The 20,598-nt window shown below is 44.6% G+C and overlaps 2 protein-coding genes across 5 annotated transcripts in view; both read left to right on the forward strand.

Moving 5' to 3' along the window:
* The first annotated feature begins 408 nt into the window (after window positions 1–408).
* On the forward strand, window positions 409–1,056 carry LOC139563179 (uncharacterized protein C05D11.13-like). The gene has a single exon (XM_071381517.1). It carries the CDS (start codon window positions 409–411, stop codon window positions 1,054–1,056), a length of 648 nt encoding a protein of 215 aa, XP_071237618.1.
* An 11,706-nt stretch (window positions 1,057–12,762) lies between these two features.
* The window catches only part of LOC139562771 (alpha-ketoglutarate-dependent dioxygenase FTO-like), a 173,808-nt gene continuing 165,972 nt past the window's right edge, over window positions 12,763–20,598 (forward strand). For all 4 annotated transcript variants that reach the window (XM_071380784.1, XM_071380785.1, XM_071380786.1 and 1 more), the window contains exon 1: window positions 12,763–12,812. In XM_071380784.1, the coding sequence (XP_071236885.1) occupies window positions 12,771–12,812 (42 nt within the window). In that variant the 5' untranslated portion in view covers window positions 12,763–12,770. The remainder of the gene's footprint in view (window positions 12,813–20,598) is intronic.

The following is a 20,598-nucleotide window of genomic DNA, read 5'->3' on the forward strand; positions in this document are numbered from 1 at the left end:
CCTTGTAATTGTATATCTTCTAGGTTTCTCTGTATTGAGTGTCAATGGAGTCTCCGTTGTTGTTAAAGAGCATCCAGGGAAACTATTCCTTAAACCCTGGCCAAGATGTTCCACTGGGTTGTTAGTTTTACAACCCAATACACACATGTCTAGTAATATCACACCCAACCAGTGGGAGGCAGCATAGACTGGCAGATAATGTGGTTTGAAAAAGGACACACACACACTCACACACATACACACATACACTCCCTTCCTTTCTTCCTCCCAAACACATGTACATAAAAACATGCACACACATACACCAACACACACACTTCCACACGCAGGGCCAGCTAAGCAGTGGTTGAGCAGGGTGACTAAAGAGAAGGACAGGACACATCTGGACTCCAGATTAAAGCAGATCAGATGACCAGGCAGAGAGGAGGAGGAGCATGCAGGCTGAGACCAGTGACCAGTGACAAGGCAGAGAGGAGGAGGAGCATGCAGGCTGAGACCAGTGACCAGGTAGAGAGGAGGAGGAGCATGCAGGCTGAGTCCAGTGACCAGGTAGAGAGGAGGAGGAGCATGCAGGCTGAGACCAGTGACCAGGTAGAGAGGAGGAGGAGCATGCAGGCTGAGACCAGTGACCAGGTAGAGAGGAGGAGGAGCATGCAGGCTGAGACCAGTGACCAGGTAGAGAGGAGGAGGAGCATGCAGGCTGAGACCAGTGACCAGGTAGAGAGGAGGAGGAGCATGCAGGCTGAGTCCAGTGACCAGGTAGAGAGGAGGAGGAGCATGCAGGCTGAGACCAGTGACCAGGTAGAGAGGAGGAGGAGCATGCAGGCTGAGTCCAGTGACCAGGTAGAGAGGAGGAGGAGCATGCAGGCTGAGACCAGTGACCAGGTAGAGAGGAGGAGGAGCATGCAGGCTGAGTCCAGTGACCAGGTAGAGAGGAGGAGGAGCATGCAGGCTGAGACCAGTGACCAGGTAGAGAGGAGGAGGAGCATGCAGGCTGAGACCAGTGACCAGGCAGAGAGGAGGAGGAGCATGCAGGCTGAGTCCAGTGACCAGTGACAAGGCAGAGAGGAGGAGGAGCAGGCAGGCTGAGACCAGTGGACCAGTGACCAGGCTGAGACCAGTGGACCAGTGACCAGGCTGTGACCAGTGGACCAGTGACGAGGCAGAGAGGAGGAGGAGCATGCAGGCTGAGACCAGTGGATCAGTGACCAGGCTGAGACCAGTGGACCAGTGACCAGGCTGAGAGGAGGAGGAGCATGCAGGTTGAGACCAGTGGACCAGTGACCAGGCTGAGAGGAGGAGGAGCAGGCAGGTTGAGACCAGTGGACCAGTGACCAAGCTGAGACCAGTGGATCAGTGACCAGGCTGAGACCAGTGGATCAGTGACCAGGCTGAGACCAGTGGATCAGTGACCAGGCTGAGGCCAGTGGATCAGTGACCAGGCTGAGGCCAGTGGATCAGTGACCAGGCAGAAAGCAGTGACATGTGGCAGGCAGAGACAGAGGATGTGTCCCAAATGGTACCCTATTCCCTATATAGTGCACTACTTTTTACGAGGGCCCATAAGTAATAGTGTGCCATTTGGGATGCATACAATGACAGGGCAGCCAGAGGGGGAATGCACAGAGACCACATTCCCATTCTGATATACTGCATGTAATCCTCAGAGTGCCTCAGTACAGAGAAACAGTTTGGTTCTGGTTAGAGCCCATCACCCCTGGTCTTGTGTTCTCATCCCATTCTAATTACAACATAGCTGAGGCTCAGAGACCAGCAGGCAGGCAGCACTACTCTGTTGTTGTTGCTGTTTGTTGACATTACGTAGCCTGTCCCCACAACAGGGCTGGTTAGTTGTCACACACACCCTCTAAACCACCCACACCCTCTACACCACACACACATACAGCTGTCCGCAGAATCATCAGCACGGGCCCTGGAGCCACCACCAGGCGAGCAGGAACAGAAATCCTGTAGTCTGTTTGGTGCCACTGAATGATGAGCACGACCACCATAACGTACAAACAGACAAACAAATCACCATCATTTACAAACAGGGAAGAACAATTGATGCAGAGTCGTTTTGGATAGGAGTTGAGTGATGAAATGTCCCCCTCCATGATTACGAAAGAGACTTTGGGCCAGTTATGCAGAGAAGCAATCGAATGACAAATAAATGGATTCCAATTGGAATTGATACAGCTATTTGTCAGATGTTGTTCAGACATACCAACTGTCCTTCGGTGATCCCATTTAGCATAGAAAAAATATTAATTAGACAAAAGGATTTGATTGGAAATCATAAGCAGGGTCTTATTTGACATCTGTCAGGGAGGCCTTTGACTAAACAGGAGAAATGAAACATTCTCATGGGTGTTGTGGTGAAGAAACCTGTTCGCTGAATCATTGTTTCACTGAATGGAAATTGAGAGTCAGCTATTTCACAAGGTGTCTGTACTAACATGAAGCAATAAGAAATATTACTGAACAACTGATTGGCAAGAACTCATCAGTGATCAGCTAAAAATGTATATCAATCAAAATTAATTATGCCCTTATTAAATCAGCAGCTGTCACAATGTGCTTTTATAGTAATCCGGTCTTGACCCCATAGAGCCAGAAAAGCCCAGAGTAGAAACCTTGATAATAGCAACACACCTTATAGCTATATCTGAACAAGAAATACCACTGTGAGCGTTTGTCTCTACCTAAATACATAAGCACCACCATTTTCGCTCTTTAGTTTCATGTGAGCAATTAAAAACTCCTGTGCTGTCTTTCTCAGAGAGGTAATTTACTGAAACAACGCCTTGAATCAAGTGTTTCCTTCCCTGACAGACTCCTGTCTCCCTGAGGAATCTGGGATTCAAAACCACAGTCTGCAATCTATGTGTTATTTTCTCATCCCCAATCACATTTTATGTTCTATCTGTGACTAATTACTAGCAGCTAAAGGCGTTGGGATTCCCCTCAAATCACTGTCTGATGCTTTTGTGGTTCTATGTTTGGAATAACTGCTTCTCTTGCTCTTTTAATGACTTGTTGATTTACAATAGAGAATGTAGAAACTTGGGTCAGATGCCAGAAAAGGGTCACGGTGGGTGTGCTCTTTTTAAAACTGCAGATCTATAATAAACATAACCATACGTTTACTATAGAATGTTGGTCAGGAGATTATTATGTCTACAGTTGCAATATATAGACTCCATACCATGACATACATGACCTACTTTACCAAGATACACTCAGTGGTCAGTTTATTAGGTACACCCATCTAGTACTGGGTCGGACCCGCCTTTGTTCTACAATGTGTGGTGGTCAAACGTTGTTCATTTGGCATCAAGGGACCTAACGTGTGCCAGGAAAACATTCCCCACACCATTACACCACCACCACCAGCCTGTACTGTTGACACCAGGCAGGATGAGGCCATGGACTCATGGTGCTTACGCAAAACACTGACTCTGCTATCAGCATGATGCAACAGGAACCGGTATTCGTCGGACCAGGCAATGTTTTTCCACTCCTCAATTGTCCAATATTGGTGATCGAGTGCCCACTAGAGCTGCTTCTTCTTGTTTTTAGCTGATAGGAGTGGAACCCGGTGTGGTCGTCTGCTGCAATTGCCCATCCGTGACAAGGACCGATGAGTTGTGCGTTCCGAGATGTCTTTCTGCACACCACTGTTGGTACCCCCTCCCTCCCTGCGTGCACGTGCCACGTCTATTTCTATGGCACAAGCACTGTTCATGACACAAACTGTTCACACCCCTCTTGTTGGTGGAGCTCATTTTCTTGCAATTCAATACATTTTGCCATGTCTAATGTGTATTCATGTGATATTTGAGTGACTCAAACACTACAACAAAATCTATAGGCTAAAGATCCTAGCTGAAAAAATGTTAGCTGAGTTATTAATAGCTCTCTAAGGTATGCAATGACTGACATGACAAGAGGAGCTGATGATGCACTACCCAATATCGAAATTGCACCTTGTGCATTTTACTTTTATAACTTTCAAGAGCCCCCCCAACCCCCCCACCAACCCTTCGCCCCCTCACCCCATGGGGCATGCCCCACAGTTTGTGAACCACTGTTCTAGAGTACAGTATGTTCCTATTTCATAATGTTTCCAAGTCCTTGTTGATGTGGGTGTGAAAGGAGACTGATGCACGTAACATTATTGTCTGGTGAGAATTGTATGATTCCTAAGTGAAAAACAGATGACTAATACCTCTGTTCACAGTGAAGCAGTGAATTATCAAGACAGGGCGTGTCATCTTATTGGCTGGTCCTTTGATCATGGCTTTTCCCCTCAACTTTCAGAGGAAATCTTATAGCAGGCCATCATCCTACTGTACCAGAGAACATCTCACAGTGGTGATTCTACCTATGAATATACTCTTGTGTCTCAAATGACGCCCTATTCCCTATATAGGGCACTACTTTTGACCAGAGCCCTATACGCCCTGGGCAAAAGTAGTGCACTATAAATGGAATAGGGTGTAATTTGGGATGCAGCCTATGACCCACTTCAGGAGACATCAGAAGACATTAGTACTGGGCTTGTGGGTACAGTGGGTACAGTGGAAATACACAGCTGTCCTCTTTACCCTCTGGGAAATATCTAATCAAAAGGTGTTTAGGGCTCGCTGCACTCAAGTGAGACTGGCTGTGTGGGGTACTCCTGGCACCTCCCTGCTCACCCCTGGCCCTGCTTATGAAGTTATCACCTCTCTCACACAGCTGTTTCTTTACTCTGTCCTTGATGTCTGACCGGCCAAGGTCACACACAGACATACAAACACACACACACACGCATGCACGCACACGCAAACACACACACACAGACACAAACAGAAACACACACACAAGCACTTTACTATACAAAAACAACTTAAAAGAAATGGTTCCGCTGCCACCACTTCATCATTAGCTGTCATTCCTCCCTCTAGTAAATTGGTTGTTTTAATATTTTCTGGTGAGACTGGAACAATAAACTGTATATCTGGAAACATTTGCTGAAAGAAAGTGGTTGGCCATAATTGAAACGCTATTTAAAGCACCTAACTCCAAACATTCAGGAAAAAGTCCAAAATATGAAAAACACTTTTTTGAACTACTCGGCAAAACCCCAAGACCTAAACCACAATTAAAATTAAAAGTGCTGTTATTTTATGATAAGAGCAGCATTATATGTGGCCACCAAGCTCCCCCATTCACTTCTGATCAGCGGGCGGGTGGTGTTATTTTCCCCTCACACATGCCACACACACATGCACGCACACTGACACACCGACACACACACACTGCTCTTTCTTTATTAGGAATAGAAAAAAAGGATCACTAATCTGTGCTCGGTTCAGACAGCGGACTCCCTCGGCACACACATCTGTGTACCAGCTGAGAGGAGAGCAGCCCTTCACATATCTAAGGCCCTGGGGTGCTTTGGCACCGCTCGGATAGTTGTCCTTTTTTACAAAAGACAAATAAGCAAAAACCCTTGGATGCTGCCCAAGAGCCCGTCTTCGACATAATGTTGAAATGGGGAGACTTGGCTCCCTGACTTGTTATCTACACGTGTGTGTGTGTGTGTGTGTGTGTGTGTGTGTGTGTGTGTGTGTGTGTGTGTGTGTGTGTGTGTGTGTGTGCCTGTGTCTAAAACCGGGGCTGTTTACAGATGGCAGGCAGGCCGTGTTGTCGAGATGCTTGTTTTCAGTAACACTAATGCAGTCACACACTCTTTAATTAATCTGCTTCAGCACTTCAGCACAAAACAACATAATTTGCAAAACCACTTGATGGCTTCAAACAAAACGACCGGCTGGAGACTGGCTGCTTTGTGTCAGAAAAAGAACAGAAAGAGAGAGTGTGTGTATGGAGTGTTAGCTCAAGGTGTGTGGCAGGCTTCCGATTGGTTGCACAGCACATTTCCAGCGGTCACACTATTTGTTTGACATGGTGATGTCATCACAAATAGCTCTAATTACTGAGAGTGTTCAGTCAAACATACGCCTGATAATGTTTATATGTCTTGTCCCTTCTCTTTCACTGAACTGCCTCATGCAGACCAGGCTAATTATGAACAAACTGCCTTGTGTTAACATCTGGGAGAAGGCTGTTATACTGTATGGGAGATAATGTGTCAGTTACTGTCAGTCTTTACTTATCCTATAAGATCATCAATAAGCCAGCATCACCATATAAGGCTATAGATGATGTAAACAATGACACTGAAGTTCATAGTGGTGAGTGAGAGGTGGTGGTGATAATGACCAGGATGATGATGATGCTGAAGACAATGACTGTATATATGAACGGACAAAGCCATTGATCATGTGACACCATTCATTCCTATGTGAAGACTCAACAGCACATTGAAGCCAAATGAAGCCGGTTAAGATGGCGTCTCATGGAGACATAACATGCGCAGTTTGAGCTACTCCAAGAAGTGACAATGTATGCTAGCTCAGCATTGGGTAGCTCAAGTTAAAGGCTGACTGGGGTACTGCAGGTTGCAATTAGCAACTAAATTATACTTAGAACTTCTTCTATGTGCGATTATAAAATAATCGGTTCATGGACATACATCTGGTGTATTAGAAATGTGTTTTTTATTTACACGAAGATTGACCACAAAGATTGACCTTTTTCCATTCACTATAAAGGGCAATGCTATTTTCTGCTAACAATGCCTGCAGTACCGCGGTCGGCCTTGAACTGCCGTGGCTTCTAAGAGAGGTGGCAGTTGTTCTCCTCTGGCTGAAGACAATGACAACGGCATCTTTATCCTTTAAGATAAACCTTAAGAACTTATATCATTTTATTAATGAACGTTACTTGGTAAGATATTTTTTTACGGTCTTTTTACAGTTTCCTCCCTATTGATGAGATGTATTTGAGATATTTTTTATTTGAGATATTCATGTATTTTCAAGAGGACCACAATGGAAATACGTTTTAAAACTTTTTTGTATCTTCCTCAATCATTTTTATGACATTGTACTGTATCGACATGTGTGGTTGTATTTTGTTAAAAAATCTCAGCTAATGAGGCAACACACACACAAATCACAAGGTTCTAAGTGTTTCGAATCCATCTGCAACAACAACAACACACAAATGGAACACAAGTTAAATAGGAACAAGGCGTATTTGGGATCCTACATCAAAGTCTATTAATGGGCTTAGGATACCCAGAAGCTGCTGCCTTTCTTAAGCCAAACCAAACAGACAACTAAACAGATGCTGTGGAAGGTCTGAGAAGTGTTCTCTTTATGTTTCATACACAGTGCAAAGAGACCAGGCCACTCCACCCAACTAACCAATTATTCTATTATACTGTTAGACCAACTTCCGGGTTAAAATTAGGGGGAACAGGGTGGAACAGGACTAATCACCTTAATATGAGAGCCAGCATATGGTACTGAACAGATCTTTGACCTACTAATTTTTGGGTACAGCTCGTCTGTCCAGAAACTCCTAATTCAACCCCTAACTTCGGGCAGAGGTGACAGATATTGGATATGTATAAACACAGACTTCAATTTCTTACAGTTGGATATGATTGAAAGTGAAGGAGGGATCACTACGTAGATGTAGGAAGCTCTGGATTCAGTGTCAAATATACCTTTCACCACAAGCACACTCCGCAAATGACAACATGTGAAAGATTAAAAATATATGAATAAATAAAGTTCACTGTAAATTATTTCAGTACACAATGGGTGTGTTAGTCAGATTCCTAGTCAACAGCCAAAAAATGCCAGTCTCACACCCACTGTTCACTATCTATGGATTTACAGAGCATATGGAATACAGATGTAGGATCTTAATTTGAGCCAGTTTACTACAGCAGGAAAATAATCATGTAGAAACAGGATGTGGATTATAATTAATGGACATTTTTGTAGGGATTGATACATTCTTCGTAAGGGAAAATCAAGTCTGACATTTCAAAGTGGAAATTACAAACCTCAGAAGCCTTTTAAAACCTCAAATATACACTACACGTTTTAAATGTCCTGCATTGCAGGAAAGTTCTCCTACAACAGGGTGGCCAAACTAAGATCCTACATCTGTGACATAATCTACAAACAAGGATTCACAGCATTAGAAGACTTCTTGCTACAAGTCAACCTTGCTGTAGGCCTATGCTACGACTGATCTCTAAGCATACCAAGACACTCTGAGCAACATGTCCTAAAATAGAGAACCACCAATAAGACCCAAACCTGGTCCCAGTGACTGCCTGACTCAGGGGGAAAACATGCACATTAAAGACAGAAAAGCACTAATAAAAATCCCCTAATGTTAAACAGTCCCCTTCAAAGGGATCACTCCCAATATCTGTTGAACTTTTACATATCATATTAATATGCAATTTCAGCCATTGTTCACTTATGGTCTGTTTGATCTGCGTGGAGGCTATATCTCTACAGGTAATGGGAATGATGATGAGGAAGGTTGGCACTTTATTAACACAGTTAGGAACAGGTGAGGTTAAGGGTCACGTCAGGACATTGTGTCCACCTCATTGGACCTCATTTGGTTTTCAGCTCAATCTCAGACAGTGATTTGTGTCAGACTGAACAAATGCAGGATTAGGCCTAGGCACCGGGTTGGCTGTGAGTGATAAAGTAGGCCTACACATATCCCTCCAAAAAAGGAGTCATCTTCTGTCCCCCACAAAAGATTTCCTCCCAAGATGAGAGAGCACAAGACAAGGACCCACACACACACCCACACACACACACACCCACACACAGACACACCCACAGAGGATGTAGCTAGCTATGCTTCCGTATATATCCATTTTTATAATGTCTTTCAGCCTGACATTGTGCGTGAGATTTAAACAGGGGCTCTTTTGTATGTCAAACCTCACTTTTAATGGGTTTCCTATAAAACTGTTCAGTGATTATGGTATTCAAATCATAGCAATAGCAGAGTGCTTCCCTTCCTCTGTACGGGTGTCTGGAAATGATCCCGGCCAGGGAAGTGTACCACATCTTAGACTAGGGCTGCACGCTCTCTCTGTTCACTAACCATGGCGCTTTTTCCTGCGGGCACTATGTGATCATTTATAGAGGCTTAATCAACATGTATTGAATGGTGTATGTACTTTGTGAATCAATTTTATAGGGCCCTGCCTTCACTTTAAGCCCTGGCCAAGAGGTTAGCGATGGTTTTAACACCATACCAGCTAACGTAGGGCCACCGAAGCATTCAAAGAGAAAAGCTTAAGTTATAACCTCTCACAGCTTCCTTTAGGGGTTCAAGCATCATTCTCATTTATATGATGATGAAGAAAAGAGGGTAGATAAATGCCAGCTACTGGCATGAACTTAATGATGCCCTTTCCCTTTCAATATGCATAAGAAATAGAAGCTGCGGTATTATTGGTAGAGCAAAGTAAAATAGTGGACGAGGTATACATAGGCCCAGAGCCATGTATTAAAATGTATGCATTAATTTCTCTAAACACATGGCTCTGTGGAGACCTATTCTTACATGACTGTTCTAATATGAAGCAGAAATATGAGAATTTTCATACATGTCCTGGATTGGTCAACACAGGTCAACTGTGTGCTGAAGGTGATGGAGTCAACATGGATGAACTCATGAATTATATTGAGGACATGGCCTGAAGATATTTCCTCCGCTCTATACCATATCTCCATCTTCTTTCACGTTACCTACACTAGCTACTGATCTTTCAAATTTCGAGCGCAATACCACATGCCCTTTTTAATGTATGCCGCAGACGCTGTATTGTTCATGTACACACGTAACCCAACTAATAGGCCACCCTGTCGGAGCCAGCCAGGTACCCTAGTGCTACAAAGGGATTGTCTAGGGGTGATGTGGGGTTGCTTCAAAGAGGAGAAGAAAGCAATAGAAAAGGGCGGAATGTAAAAAGTCAGCAAGAAAAGAAAATCTCTTTTGAAAGGGGACACAATCTTATGGAGGACTCCCGCGCGGAACCTAAATAATACATTTCAGGTTTTGATATAACTATTACTGCCTGTGAAGAGTCCTTTGATGTTAATTGAAACCACTGGGCAGCAATCTGCTTTATAGCACTGACAAATAGCAGTTTCCTAAGGCTTATCATTGACAGGGAAGGCACATACTTGCTCCATATGCTCATTCAATACAAATACAAATCAAAAACCACTCTCTTCTTTATGGATACTGGATGCACCACAATATGCACAAGGATAGTTACTGGCAGGAGGTTGTGGTGGGGAAATATGCCTTTTGCAATGCCTAAGAGTACCTTGAGTGAAGTTCACGTATGGTACTGGAGTCTGGACAACTCAGGACGCATATTGTTTGCAGTTTTTCCAGTCGTTTTTTGTCCCTGCCTTTCTTCTACAAACCAAGGACAATTTGATAATGCAATAATAACATGTAGGTGGCCCAATATAAACCTCCACAGAGGAAACATATCATTATTCACAAAGGAGCCTGTCTCTACTGTAGTATATTTGTGATTTTTCAGACCAATGATAGTTTGAGGCATGGGGAGACATAGGGAGAGCTGACTGCAGGGGCTTTAGGGTTGGTAGTTCTGGTTTTAATACAGACAGCACACAATGGTCTCTGTCTTCCTTCCTTTAATGTGCTCAACTAACATTTCTGGCACCGCACTTTCCTCACCTTTGATTTCTACCCAGCTTTTTTATACACTCATTATATCACAAAAAAAGCCTTGTCAAAGGGGTCGTCCAGAGCTGATGCAATGTGCAACAACAGAAAACATCCCCCCATCCCATCGTGAACCCTGTGAGATGGACATCAGAGGAGAGGTAGGGAGTAAATAGCCTGATTGGCTACATGACAAATGACCGTTATTGTTGGGAGGTTGTAAATTGTCTGTTTTACCATGAAGGACCTGAGCATTAGGATCAGTTCCAGTGCCCCCGCTGTGCTGTTCCAGACAATCTGACAGAGAAATATGTGACACACACACACACACACACACACACACACACACACACACACACACACACACACACACACACACACACACACACACACACACACACAATCTGACAAGAAAAAATGAGACGCGGAATCAGAGTTCCCTTCTGCTTGTCTTTGAAATGTTTTTCATCCAGAGATATGATTGACAGGGGTAGTATGTGAAAGGTAGTTTAACAGACATGAGGAACATAATGATGGATTGGGTTGATGGGGGAAAGACAGGGGTTTGGGACATTACCAGTTAAAAGGGATATTTATAACATATATAACAAATGTTCTCTCTATTAGCTCTGTCCTAAACCCTCCTATATGCCCCCATATGTTTATGTTCTAATATGCACGTGGATCCAGTTTTGTCAAAGTGTTTCCAAATATATTTTTCATACAGATTTTCTTCTGAAGAGAACAGGGATAGAGAGGAAATGTAGGTTATAAATAGGAATCAAAAGGACCATTTTCTGCTTATTGCCAAAGGATGCCAGAGACACCAACACATTTGAAAGCAGGAGAGCTTTTGAGCTTTTTACAAGACAGGTGAATGGAACATGTGTTAAATCAGTGTGCCCGGTCACTTAGTTCAGCTCTACCATAAAAGGAAAGAGATTACAAAGGAAACTAATGAAGACACTGATCAAAGTCTGTAATGGTAATACAAAGCAGGTGTTTCCAACCTTACAGTCCCCCCCCCCCCTGTGTGTGTGAAGCAGCGCATGTCTTTCACATATGCGCTGTCTTTGATAGGAATAACAGACAGAGCACATTTCAACACTATTCACAGTATGTTACGAGGTATTTGGTTGAACCCAAGGTAGAGGGAATATTGTCTGCATGTGATACCATACATAAATGCTCCCATACTGTATACAGCATGCTTATGGTTTGCCTTCACAATTGGTGGTGAGTAGAATGTGATGTGTGTCTGTCTATGTCGAGGCAGCCAATACCTTTTCGCAGTAAAGCACCTGGATATGAGATGCAAGAGTTGAAAGAGTCTTGGCAGTGTTGGAGTCTTGGAGCATGTTCAAAGCATGATTGCTATTTTTACACGAGTTACAAAATGCTGCTTTTGATTTAGGCTACACAAGAAAAAACCCAAGCAGCAAAAAAGAAAAGTTCAAACTGCCCAAACTCTTTGCTATTTCTTCTAAAATCTCATTGTATTGTATTGGCTAGGCATATTCGAAAATATAAAAGTGACAGTGGACATACATTTAATTTAAGTTTACCTTATTATTATGTCAGCTACTTTATTCGTTTTTATTTGATCCACGTGCTGTATTATTTTGTGTTATAACCATTGTTTTGCCATGTTCAATTGCTAAAGTACTTGTTCGCATTTTAGATTAAACGCGCTCATCGACATCAAAAGAGCAGCTGCGAGATTTACCAGATTTATACAATTATCTCAACGTTATTGTAAGGATGGTAGGGTTTCCATATGAATTGAAGATCTAGTATTATTGTAGCTGCTGTGCGCACTACGCAGCAAGAATCCCCATCCGGCCGAGTCAAATTACGCTTGAACGTATTTCCTCTGTTCCGTGCTTCGGGATATGAAGTTTTCCATTTTCATTCGAAGCAAATTAATACTAGATTGTGATCAGAAATGTATTCTTTCATAGCCCGTCTTTGTATCTATATTATTATTACAGGCACCCGTTCATTTTATATGCCCTGTTTATTTAATAGAGCTATAGTTTTATTGTAATTCATCTGTTGGAACTACAACTACCAAGATGAGCTGAAGCGAAAGCGGGTGTGTAAACATAACTCTAGGAAACATGAAACGATCGGGTGGCAGTGAGAGCGAGAAGAGAAGAAAGGTATTCATAGCGTTATTCTCCCTTAGCTCTGGCAAATACACAGTGGACTCGTTCTCTCAGAACTTTATGTTACAAATGCGGTGATGCTTGGGTCATTTTGAAGGCTGGAAAGCTGCAGTTGTCTATGTAGCTACACATCAGCCTGCATGATTTCTGGCTTTTTTGTGGTTTCCTCTTCATTCACCTACAATGGAGCATCGCTGTTATTAACAGCTTTATCGTTACAGATAGGCCTACACTGTTTTTGCTTTCAGTATTACAGTTTAGACATGGGTGTAGACTGTGCTACAATAAACTGATTGATCGCTATGAAGGCTTGAATATTGATTTAGACACGTTGCATGGTAAAAGTCCCCTATATTTTAGATGTTCAATGTTTTCAAGTCAGACTCCCTCAAAATCAGAATAATCTTGCTCCAAAATTGTATTAGGGGGGGGGCGTGAGTGAGTGACTGCAGTGTGTTCTTAAACTATCCCGTGAGTTGGAGGAGAGCAGTTTCTGGCTGTGTGCGAGTGGTACAATTCTATTGCAGGTAATAATTATAGGCACATCTGAAACGCAAAGGACTATGATGGCTGCTGGATTGTCCTGGGATGCTGTTCAAAACAATGAATATTAACCGCATTGACTGGTGTTTGTGTAAAAATATGATTGAGAATGAAATAGTTGATCAAAGGAAAGGTGTGACATTTTGGGCATACCCAGCTTTATAGTAGGTAGCAGACCCCACTGCCAAAGAGGCCTGCTGTGATGTGTTCTGGTCTGGATGTACTGTGTTTGTGGGTTGTGTAACTAGATGGAGAGAAATAGAGGAAAAGTAAAGGCTGTTCTGTTCTCCAGACCTCCCTAGCTACCCCTACTGCTGGTCCCATGCAGACTGCTCTGCTCAGGCTCATCCAGACCTCCTTAGCTACCCCTACTGCTGGTCCCATGCAGACTGCTCTGCTCAGATTCATCCAGACCTCCCTAGCTACCCCCACTGCTGGTCCCATGCAGACTGCTCTGCTCAGGCTCATCCAGACCTCCCTAGCTACCCCTACTGCTGGTCCCATGCAGACTGCTCTGCTCAGGCTCATCCAGACCTCCCTAGCTACCCCTACTGCTGGTCCCATGCAGACTGCTCTGATCAGGCTCATCCAGACCTCCCTAGCTACCCCTACTGCTGGTCCCATGCAGACTGCTCTGCTCAGGCTCATCCAGACCTCCTTAGCTACCTCTACTGCTGGTCCCATGCAGACTGCTCTGCTCAGATTCATCCAGACCTCCCTAGCTACCCCTACTGCTGGGCCCATGCAGACTGCTCTGCTCAGATTCATCCAGACCTCCTTAGCTACCCCTACTGCTGGGCCCATGCAGACTGCTCTGCTCAGATTTATCCAGACCTCCTTAGCTACCCCTACTGCTGGTCCCATGCAGACTGCTCTGCTCAGGCTCATTCAGACCTCCTTAGCTACCCCTACTGCTGGTCCCATGCAGACTGCTCTGCTCAGATTCATCCAGACCTCCTTAGCTACTCCTACTGCTGGTCCCATGCAGACTGCTCTGCTCAGGTTCATCTAGACCTCCTTAGCTACCCCTACTGCTGGGCCCATGCAGACTGCTCTGCTCAGGCTCATCCAGACCTCCTTAGCTACCCCTACTGCTGGTCCCATGCAGACCTCCTTAGCTACTCCTACTGCTGGTCCCATGCAGACTGCTCTGCTCAGGTTCATCTAGACCTGCGTTCAAATACTATTCAAAATCGTTTCAAACACTTTGTCTGTGATTGAGCTTGACTTGCGTACTGGACCAATATAATAGTCCTAACACTGCAAGCTCCACCCATCTGGCACTCTAGGCAGGCTAGAGCAATCACTCAAAGTTTTTGAACAATTTCAAATAGTATTTGAACCCAGGTCTGCTCTCCCCAAGTCAGTCAGTCCCGGCAGCTCCCAGCCTTGGCCGCGCCACAGTCAGCCATGGCACATGTGTTTGGATCATGTCTGACAGCACAGAAACTATGTAGGACGTGGTTCCTCCTGTTTGTGAAGAGCTGAGAGAGCGGCCATGATGACCAGATGAGAGCGAGAACGCTTTCCAGCTGGCCCCCAGGTGGGTGTAGGCAGCATAGAGCAGACACACACACACACACACACACACACACACACACACACACACACACACACACACACACACACACACACACACACACACACACACACACACACACACACACACACACACACACACACACACACACACACACACACACACAGAGAGAGCAGACTCAGACCTAGCTAATGGTTCTGCTTCCTCTTTTAGACAAATAATAAAAGGATGATTGAGGAACGAGGACAGGGTATTGTAATGGTAAAATGGCTGGAAAACCACAGAACAGTTCTAAATTAGAGTATCTGCATTAATCCCAGTGGCTTGTTATAGGGCAGGGACACAGTGCAGTGGTTCAGTTTATCATCATATGTAATAGCTGGGGATATGGGGATATAACTGTATTCTCATAAGTGAGTATGTTTGCAGTTAGACTCAGTCAGTGAGTTGTTTCCCCCTGTCATTTTGCTAGTTTAGTGAAGGCAAGCTATTTATCATGAAGGCCTACTGAACATAACTCCCAACCTGTTTTAAAAAGGCAGACTCAATTTAACCACATCCAATACAATGTGCAGGACAAACATGGCTTACCCATGTTTCTGAGAGCAGCTCATGTCTCATGTTTGTCTGACCCATCAACTAAAAAGCCTAACTAATAGGCCTACTTGTAATATACTGTGATCAATAGCATGTGTTTTCACTAATGTCAGCAGGTTATTGTAAAGGAAATTCATGGTTTTAAACATGTCTATTATTTTAGAAATAAAGGTATATGCATTTTTATATACACGTCCTGCGTAAACTGAATATAAAGGGCATTTACCCTCAACCTACTTCCTTGACGTTGTCTTTGATGATAGCTGCTGTCTATGTGATGACATGTATAAAGTGTTGATGGAAAAGTGGAAATATATTTCAGGGGAATGTCAGGCTAAGTAATGACCACATAGGGTCAGCAGATGTTTTGCTGAGGTCCTGGCTGAGCCCAGAACACCGCTCAGATCAGCCTCATTGGTTTCCTCTGGTTGTGGCAGCTAGTGCTGTTTAGGGTATTTCATTCCTCAACACTCATTCAAATGTTTTGTGTTTCCCTTGGCAATTCTGTTAAATGAACAACTAGAGAGGTTAAAGCTGATTATGTGGCCACACATCCAGACATGGTTAATCAATCCCCCCCACAAAATGTTACCCGGTGAATTAGTGTTAAGGTAATGATTTATGGCGACTAATGCCGGGTGTACTGTCATGTCAGCTCTGGTTGTTTTAGCAGGAGGGGTGTCACATTCAACACATTCAGCACCTTTCCCCTGCTCCGGCGGCCATCTCCCCCCTCTTACCCACCGCTAACACACTGCTAGTTCTATTAATGAGCCAATAATGAGAAATAGTGTTGGGAGCTGACATAAAACACGCTTAGGAATACATAGGAGCACTAGGAGCCGGGCAGGGAACATAGAAGTAGGCTGCTGGAGATTTACATCCGGGCCTGGGGAAGGAGGGAGATGGAGAGATAGATTTACATCCGGGCCTGGGGAAGGAGGGAGATGGAGAGATAGATTTACATCCGGGCCTGGGGAAGGAGGGAGATGGAGAGACAGAGGACATTTCTCCACTCCTCACTGCATGGCTCTCCCTCCCTGACTCCGTCAGACCCCTCCAGCACGGCCCGGTAAGTCTTTTGCTGTGGCTGATAATAGTACCATTACACTAATGGAGAGATCTGATGAAGGAACAGCCAGACATAAGGCCTGCTTTATTACCAGAGGGGGCCATTTCCTCCCTGCATTCCTAATGGCCTGAGTGTATCACCCTGTATTGATTAGGCCATCATGCTGCTAATCCAACACAGAATTACTTATCGCTGTTGAGGTGTCGATCCGGCTCCTGACTCGGCCCCCTGGAGCCCCCTGGAGCCCCCCGGCCTCTTGTGACTGCATGGGGACCGGCACTAACCCACCGTGGAGGCTGTTTATCCAGCTGTTGATTTAGGGCCGAGCAGGGATGATGACCGGGAGTTCTTCATTGGTTGGAGGGCTGGCCAGCTCAATGTGGGTGGGGACTGCTTTGTTGAGGGTGAGGAAGAGGAGGGTCTGCTTACGGAGAGGAGGGAAATTAAGTCAACAGCTTTGCTCTCATTTAATTAAGGAGCAGGGAATGATCTGGTTCCTCCCTCTTTATGGCCCTGTTGGTCACTGTGGAGCAGTGAAGGGAAAGCTGAGTGATGAGCCTGCTTGGTGTTGTCCTGGGTAATTGAGCTGTGCTGTAAATAAGAGCAGGCAGCTCCATCCAGATCCTCTATCTAGTGTCATCAGCACCACTGTCTCTTCACCATGAGGGAGACAGAGAGACAGAGAGCCGGAGCCCAGTACTACTGCTCCTGATGATGATGACGATGGTCTGGCCTGATTACAGTCTCATGTCCCCTCTTTCATACGTCTTAACCACTGACAGCTAGGGCCTTCGTGCTTGAGGTGGCTGGAGATGAAATGCAGAGGATTTGTTTCAACAGTATCCTCTCCAGCCCAGTGACACAGTCAAAACAGAGCTAGGCTACATGTAGAATTGAAACAATATGTGCGTTATTGACTATGAGTATGATTGAGAATGCTGCTGATCCATGCTATTACCATTACAAATGGAAAGGAGGCCAGGCAGCACAGAACGACCTGCTCAAGGCTTGTGACCGGTCATATCCTTGTTGGCCCCTCAGTAACTTAGCCCCTCTTAACCATTAGACTCCTCAGGCAATAGAAGGTATGGCATTTCCATGTCAGCATATCGCCTCTGCCCTCCCCAACCGGGCGTCACCTCTGGCCTCAGCTAATCAAAGAGTTTACCTTCAGGGGAGCATTTATCCACTCTTCATTAGGGACCATTCCTGTAGCCATAAAGATGTATTTCTGTATCTGCTGTCGCACAGGGCCGGCTAGGGAAACTAGGTATCGATCGGGATATTTACTCATTTATTTCTGCTTGGGACATCAATATTGTGCAAACATCTGTCCATGCAAGTGGGCTTGACCTCAGCCCCAGCCTCTGTTTTTAGTCCCATTGGAGTTCAATGATATACTATTCTGAAAAGTAAATCAATGAATGAATATGAAGTTTTGTGTGTAATGTAGTGCCTGTGCGGTGGTGTGGCAGTGGGCCCAAGGCCCCGGGTAGTTCATTGATCCGATATGAGAACGATGAGGAGGGTTGATTAGTCTGTGGCTATAAGCACCCCCCTTTTCTTTACCTCTTCATACCTTGTCTTAGTTATTGGAGCTTAGCCTGGATATATCTGGAGTGTTTTTGTGTTGTTTACAGATCAGCTTGGTAAACCCAACCCTACAGCCTTTAAGACACATGCCTGGCAGTGGCAATGTGTCAGTGATGGAAGAGGGACTTGGGTTGCTATTGTTTTTTTCCATTGTTTTTGCCAGCTACAGGGTTTCTTTCATCTCTTGGCAACAAAGAGCAAATTTATAGCACATTTTATTTGCAGTAATGGCACTAACATGGAACCAGCTATCGTACCCTTTTCTGGGAGTGAGATACACTCCTAACTGTTTATATCTGAAATATGGTTTCTCAGTAAGTAGTCCTACATCCCTGTCAACAGCTACACAGTGGTGCAGTATATAATATGTCTCTTCATGTGTCGTGATCTAGATGTGTGTCTGCATACATGTCTCTTCTCTTATCCTTACCCCCTTTTATAGTGGTCTGCTTCAAATGTAGGACAATTTAAAGGTTCATGATGTCTACATTTGTTTTGCATCTGGGAGGATATCAACTTTTACAGCCCGGCCTGGCTGCTCTCTCTGTGGTGTCTCAGGTCCCATGTCTACAGCCGCCCCTAGCTGCCAGGGCCAGGGCCCACAGACATGTATGTGTTTAAGAGCATCTGTGATCCTACTAAACATCCAGAGGGAAAACCCAGCCTAAGTATGTATCCCAAATGCCACCCTATTCCCTATATAGTGCACTACTTTTGACCAGGGCCTTGATAAAAAGTAGTGCGCTATGTATGTAATAGGGTGCCATTTTGGATGCACTCTGGGATATAGCCTAGGTTCCTCTCCTGATGTTAGCCATCACAGCAGGCGTATGATAGATGACACTTTACACAGCATGTCCATCCACACGGTTTGGCTAAAGGGCTTGGGTTTTAGTGTATGTTGAAAACACTAAGGATGAACATATAACGGGATGCTATGTTCAACTCATCCGGCAGATGAACAAAGATTTAGTGTCTTCTACATAGTTACTTTATTCATACTTTATTACTATTGACAAATGGTACATTTATTTAGGATTTTCTTTGAAGTAATACCTAACTGGATTGTCAGCAGAAATCGGCCTAGTTGCTCAGTTTCAGAAGTCAAATGTACCACCAGTCCCAGGTTTTGTTGTGAGCAGGCTGTTAGCTTGTGAGCTGTGGGCGACCCTCTCTGTTGACAGATCCCATGTCATCATCAGCTCTACCTAGCAGTTCATATTAGCATTGGCATATTATTGCTGATGTCTGCGTATTTTCCCAAACGAGCTGCTGTGACAATGGATCATCTCAGCTGTCAGAGTCAATGAGTTTACGTTCAGTGTGACCCAGAGTTCATCAGTCACACAGAGCCCTATCACCGGTGATATACATGGAATAATCAATCTGATCAATAGGTGGTGTGTGTGTGGCTGTGGTGGGGCCGTACTAAATAAACATGGGAATGATCCGCTCACCTCAGACAGAGGGGACTCAGGGGGGTTCATTAGCCACTCAAGGCTTCAATCTAGGGAGGTCATTATTTTCATTTGAATCTGTACTTATGTGTGGAGGGGGGGGGGGGACACACTGTAGAGAGAGACAGAGACTAATGATGGGAGAGGACGAGAAGACTGGTGCAGCAGTCCTCTAATTTAATCTAATTTTCCTAATAAGGCCATCTGTCACAAGGACAGTGACTAGACAACACTTAAGGTGCAGTCTCTTCTTTCAAGGCTGTCTTTGGCGTTCATCATGTAGGTTAACTTTCTTTTGCTCTTGGTCCTAAAGCAGTAAAGCTAGCCTACCTATTGTAGCTCTCAGAAGGCCTGCTCTCCCTGTGACTCCACCTGCTCCATTTATATTACAGGGCTGGTGGTGTTGCTGTTTATTTGTGAATTTATTTTCCTTTGTATTTTCCTTTGACTCACCTTTCCAATAAAGCTGAGCTACCTAGCAGTTAGCTAACGTTAGACTTGGCCAACATCTGCTTCTGATGACTGCTTCAATAGCCTCCATTCACAAAAACTGCAGGAGGCCACTTTCATAAGGCCCTGTAAATTGTAACTGTTAATTTGTACATCATAAGATATTTTCCATAAACGTGTGTAATGAAAGTACCTGGCATGTAGTACTGTAGTACACTGCCCAGGGGAGACTGAGGAGGGAGAGGGATGGTAGTGCCCCCCTGCCCCATCACTGGAGCCAAGTGTAACCTAGCCAGCTGGAGTATCTGCGTGACAAGCCGGAATCCGTCTTTGCAACTACCATGGCATGCATCTACCTTGCCTTACCCACCAACCACCACTCATAAAATACCTTTCTCTGCCTGAAGTCAGATATTACAGGGATTATTTCATTTTAAAATAAGCCAAGACCATTTGATGGATCATTTCTTTGGATATTCCATGATACCTGTTGATGCCAGCCAGGTAGCCTCTTCATCTTTCAGTGAT

The sequence above is a fragment of the Salvelinus alpinus genome, chromosome 33, assembly GCF_045679555.1.
Source record: "Salvelinus alpinus chromosome 33, SLU_Salpinus.1, whole genome shotgun sequence".
In the NCBI taxonomy this organism is placed as follows: Eukaryota; Metazoa; Chordata; class Actinopteri; order Salmoniformes; family Salmonidae; genus Salvelinus; species Salvelinus alpinus.